The sequence below is a fragment of the Penaeus vannamei genome, chromosome 10 (genome assembly GCF_042767895.1).
Source record: "Penaeus vannamei isolate JL-2024 chromosome 10, ASM4276789v1, whole genome shotgun sequence".
NCBI classification, from domain to species: Eukaryota; Metazoa; Arthropoda; class Malacostraca; order Decapoda; family Penaeidae; genus Penaeus; species Penaeus vannamei.
In genome coordinates this window covers 26,599,040-26,604,515 of record NC_091558.1, presented here as the reverse complement: position 1 = coordinate 26,604,515, position 5,476 = coordinate 26,599,040, and the positions used below count along the sequence as shown (strand labels likewise).

The window sequence follows — 5,476 nt, the reverse complement described above, 5'->3', positions numbered from 1 at the left end:
ACGTTTCATATCATTAATGACCTGAACCTTAATGGGATTGGGTAACACACCATCAGGGCTTACAACAAAACCAAGGAACTATCTGGTGTTTGGCAAATAAGCACTTAGCAAGATTAAGTTTCATACCAGCCTCATCTAACAGTGCTAGAGTTTCAGCAAGATTATTTAGATGGCTTTCAAATGTCTTACTGGCCACAACTACATCATCCAGATACGCTAGCGTGTGTCTCCCAAGCACACTTGACAGCACAACATTCATCGTCCTCTGAAATGTAGTTGGGGCCGTGGATAACCCAAAGGGCATTCTTTGAAACTGGAAGAGGCGTGCTCCATCAGTAAAAGCTGTTTTTGGCCTATCTTCCTCAGCTACCTCTATTGCCCAATATGCTGCTCTACTGTCCAGTACGGTATACCAAACATTGCCCGTCAAACTCTATGACCTCGTCGATTCGAGGTAAGGGATAACTATCAGCAGCAGTGACATGATTCAAGCCCCTGAAGTATCTGAAGGACACTCGGCTACTTGTTCATCTGCTGGCCATACCTTGCAAGATCTAGGGGCCAGTTCATCTGCGTCTATTTCAGCAAGGGAGTGTACCTGAGTAGTGGCATCAGTGAACTTGGGTTGTGAAAACTCGACAGCCTCTGGGCTGAAATCTCGTCCTGCATGCCCAGTTGAGGAGGGATGAGTCACTGTATCCTCCTTCACCCTGGGTTCTTTTCCTGTCACATTACCCTCTGCACTAACATCCACCAACTGCTCTGCTCCTACTTGCTCTGCAAAACCTATACAAGTACCCTGTGTCAATTTCCTTTGTTTTGCATCTGGATTTACCACCCAAACTGACGTTCTTCTGCCCTGTACAGCAGAGATGGAGCGAGGAACAATGAACTTTGGGTTTGTTCCCTCCACTAAAATTGCCCTAGACTCTGGGAGACCTCTAGCAACAGCAGCACTAACAAACTGCCCTGACTTAGGCTCAATGAACTCTGTCTGAACCACATGAACCGGAGCTATGCGGAGGGTCTGTGTTGCCCTTCTTTCTTTAGCTACTTCTACCACCGAAGGCACAGACACACAGCCCAAACTGTCCTCTCCAGTGTACTTGATTGGGAAATTGACTCCACCTAGCAACAAATTAGCCTTGGAAGATTTGTTACCGGTAAATAACTTCATGTCTAACCTGCGTAGGAAATCCATTCCCATCAGCAAGTCCCCTGGAAAATGAATTTTATCTGCAACACAAACACGATGCAAAAGTTTTGATTCACCTATAGTAAAAAGTACATCCATTTCTCCCAGTACTGACATCGCAGCCCCAGCAACGCCCTGAAGAGTCTTACTGCTACGTAATATCTTTGTGTCAGACAAACTAGAGGCCACTGAAGCTTTAAGAATGGTGACTTCGCTACCTGTATCAACAAATGCTGTCAGGACTTTACTATTGACCCGAACCTGGATTGTTGGTCTCCCTTTGGGAGACACGACTTGTGGGCTCACATGAAAAGTTTCCTCTGCCGGCAGGAAGTGGTGTCGTGGCCTGCCGGCGCGACGGAAAGGGACATGCCGCCGCGAAATGACCCTGTTCACCACAGACATAACACAACCCTTGACCCCTCATACACTCTGATGTATTATGGCTACTAACCCTATGATAGGTGCACCACTTCTTAGGGCGCACTGCCTGAAATTGTCGTTGCCTAGGAGAACCCGGCTGACCCCTCTCATTGTCAAAGTTGTGGGAATGGCCTGGGGAACCTGTCTGAGTTGCCTGAGTAGCCTGAACAGAAAAAGGGTTGTCTGAATAAAAATCGAGACCAGGAACACTTTCAGCAGGTAAGGGACGTGTAGTAGGTGGGTAGGTAAAGGTAGAAGACGAGGGAGGTGAGGCCACGGGCTGAGATGCCTGGCCGCCACAATGACAGGAAACCTGAGTGGCGAGGGGAAGAGACATTCGTAGACCTGTCCAATCATTCCAGGCACACTGTACCCGCTCAGCCATGGCTCGAGCCGAGGAGAACGTGTGCAAGGAAAGTTGGCGCTGCAACCTTTCTGGCAAGCCAGCCTTGAAAGTCCTCCTAATGAGTCCCTCAGCATCACCTATCTCGTGAGGATAATCCCTCACACCCTGGAACACCGCCATCTCGACCTGCTGATAATAGTCAAGCGGTGTCTGACCTGGAATCATTCTACTCTGTGACAGCATCTCGAAAAAACTTTCACTGGTGCAGGTACCTCTAAATTTCATGCGAAGCTGAGCTTTAAATTCTGTCCATGAAGAAATAAACTCAAACACCGGGGAGAGCAACAAATAGTGTGCATATCCCCTGGCCCTAGCTTTAGCAACACGAATAAAATTATCATCTGTAGGAGGTCTTGCTAGAGCCTCAATGTTACTAATCCAGGCCTCTACTTCCTGATTGCGAACCAGAGGCATTGATGCTGGTGTATCCCCTTTAAATACTGGGACCTCTTCACGCCCCAAATAAATGGGATGAGGTGTGTGGCTATAATCTGAGGTCGTGGGTAATTGCCCTACAGAATGACAGCATGCATGACGTGCCTGAGGCTGTGGCCTGGGGAGGCATGACTCGCGGGCGTCAGGCCTTCCCGAAGGCCCACTAGCTAACTGTGGAGGTGGGACGCTCCCCCGAGAAAGTTCGGGAGTGGATGCTCCAGAGCGAGGCTCATGCGGAGTCCGTAATTGCCGCATCTCTTCTCGCAGGTGCCAGTTCTGTCCTTCTAAGGTATCTATCCTATGTAAGGCAGCCTCTAATTGAGCCTGAAGGGCTCCTAATTCCAATGGGGTAACACCCTGGAGAGGGGCACTGTCATCACCCTCCTGCATGGACGCACCATCGGGAGCCACGTGGCTTCCCTGCACATCATGGACCGGCATAATAGCGACACTGAGCTCAACTGGAGTATTGGCGCGACTGCCCTTCTGACCGCTTTTCTGGCCTGCCCTCGTCCTAGCCATCAGCCTCTTAGAAATACGAACAAGAGACCTTCTCTGAGCGCGGTTACAAGTACTTACTGTTCCCCGAGAATCTTCGCTCAACAAGTCAGCACAGCCACAAGAGACCAAGTCATCTAATAACGTAACACCCGGTACTGTGGAAGACATACGACATAAATATACATGAGAATATGAAACGAATTACACTTCACACTCGTACATCACTATACATATCACTTTACGCATCACTTGTCACTGCACTTTAACACACAGCACCGATTATGACGGTGTCACCACTGAACACAACAATATGCACATTACAACACCATAACACCATATGCTACACAGAGGCAGGGCATCATTCACCATAATACTTTCATTCACTACAAGAAAAAGCAAATACGTATTCACGCCGCTAACACCCACTAATCATACTTTACCATATACACTGTCGCTCATTGTCGCTTCGGCCACAGTTCACGCAAGAACCAGGTGAAAGGCAGGGCTGATCTTCAACACCACAGTATCACAGTATCACGTTGTAGACAGCAGCACATCACAAGCTACGGGTACAAGGGAGAGCAGTATCCCGAGATCTCACAAATACATACAAAAATAAAAATGGATGACTTAAGAACATGAATAAATATATATCAATGGCAGGTCAGCTTTTCACATACTAAGGTTAACCAAAGTTATAATGTACCACGTGTTCACTATTACATCATTGCATCAAGATGGTATTATACTGGTCATCAGCCTAAAGAATTCGTTTAAATAGATAACAAGTAAAAGCAAACGACTATATAAAATTATCAAAATAAAATTACATGTAAAACTTAGGTAAAACAGGTTTGAAAAAAAACGATCTTTCCTAAAACTCGAGATCTTAAAAGTACGTAAAAATACAAAGGAAACGTAAAATTCTGAAAAACTACGACTCTAGGCGTATGGGGAACGTATGTGACTAGTATAATACACGAAACAATATGAAAACCAGCCAATTATCACATACCGCCGCTAGCCACCAAAATCCTGTAAGGTAACAGTAACGCAGTACTGCTACTTCTCGTACAATACCGGGACAATTCTAGGCCAGTGTCCCTCGGAGATCTGTTCACCTTCCTTTTTACCTTCAATCACCACATGCGAGTACCACCTGGCCACCCCCTACGTCGTACATCGGACATGTAGTGGTAGCGGCCAAAGCGGATGAGCGGGGGAGTCCAGGTCACGGCACTCGCATACGTCAGGAAACAAGTTCATTTAATGCCATGTAAATTTACTATAAATTCTCATGTATATTTGCACATTTCAGAAATTCAATAGTTCATGTCCAGCAATACTTTACGCTGAACTTTGTCATCACTAATTAGCTGGGGGAAATCATGAACGATACGCTGCTTGTTTGTTTGTTTATTTTCGTCTTAGACCCTAGCTTACAAGTTTACCCTTCTTGCACCAGTCACTAAGGTATAAAATAAATCATTGGTCATTTCCCTGTAAAATACATAATGATGGCCGTGACCTTACGTGTAGCAGCGGGGTCCGAACAGGAAGGAGGCGAGACCAGATCTCCCGGTAATGGTACTACCCCAAAAGTACCAGGGGGTATCAGCGCCCTCTACCGGGGTATCGTGTACTCTCGTGGACACTCGTGAGTGGCTGCTTTGTCACGGTTTATGACGTCACTAATGACGTAGCAAAACACTAGCGTGACGTCACTAGCAGACGCCATACAAATACTTGAATGTATCACTAACAGTTCGTCGTCGTGACACTATCCTCCTGGTGGATAGTGTCCTCACATGATTTACTGGGCATATAAGAGGCATTGAACATTGCATGTACGTAGCTAAGCCCACGTACGTTTGCTTACAAGAATTACGGGCGGTACCCCGTATTCCCACCACGAAGGATAAATACACATAAAAATAGGGTATATACAATGAAAATAAAACAATGCTGATAGTAGTTCTCGGTCCCATTTTCCAATGGGTTCATTGAATCCGACTCGTGCCATGGACTTGTCATACCAAAAAGGGGGGGGGGGGTACCGTGGTAGGACAAAGTGGGCGGATAGTCCTACTACATATGTATCTGTATATAAGTATGTATGTAACTGTATATATGTACGTGTGTGTATGTACATATGAATGTTAAATTATCCATTTGTCTATGAATATTATACATGTATGCATTTCATATTCATATGCATATCTATCTATCTTTGTATCTATCTATTCCTCTATCTATTTATTTATCTGTCTATTTGTCTACGCATTTCATATTCATATTCATATCTATCTATCTTTGTACCTATCTATTCTTCTATCTCTTTATTTATCTATCTATTTGTATACGCACTTCTCTGTTTATCTATGTGTATGTAAGCATATATATGAAATGATCTATATATTGTAATCTTTCAATTTGTGTCGTAATGGAACCCTGATAATGGATCCCTTGACAGATGCCGTCTTCGTAGGTGTTGCGGTGTCAATATCTGTGCCGTA

The 5,476-nt window shown here is 45.2% G+C and overlaps 1 protein-coding gene across 1 annotated transcript; it reads right to left on the bottom strand.

Moving 5' to 3' along the window:
• Positions 1–1,305: 1,305 nt before the first annotated feature.
• LOC138863002 (uncharacterized) lies at positions 1,306–4,935 on the bottom strand. Its single transcript, XM_070126493.1, has 2 exons — positions 3,401–4,935; positions 1,306–3,115 (listed from the first exon to the last, which is right to left on the bottom strand). Exons 1-2 carry the CDS (start codon positions 3,417–3,419, stop codon positions 1,443–1,445), a joined length of 1,692 nt encoding a protein of 563 aa, XP_069982594.1. The 5' UTR covers positions 3,420–4,935; the 3' UTR covers positions 1,306–1,442.
• Between the last annotated feature and the right edge of the window lie 541 nt (positions 4,936–5,476).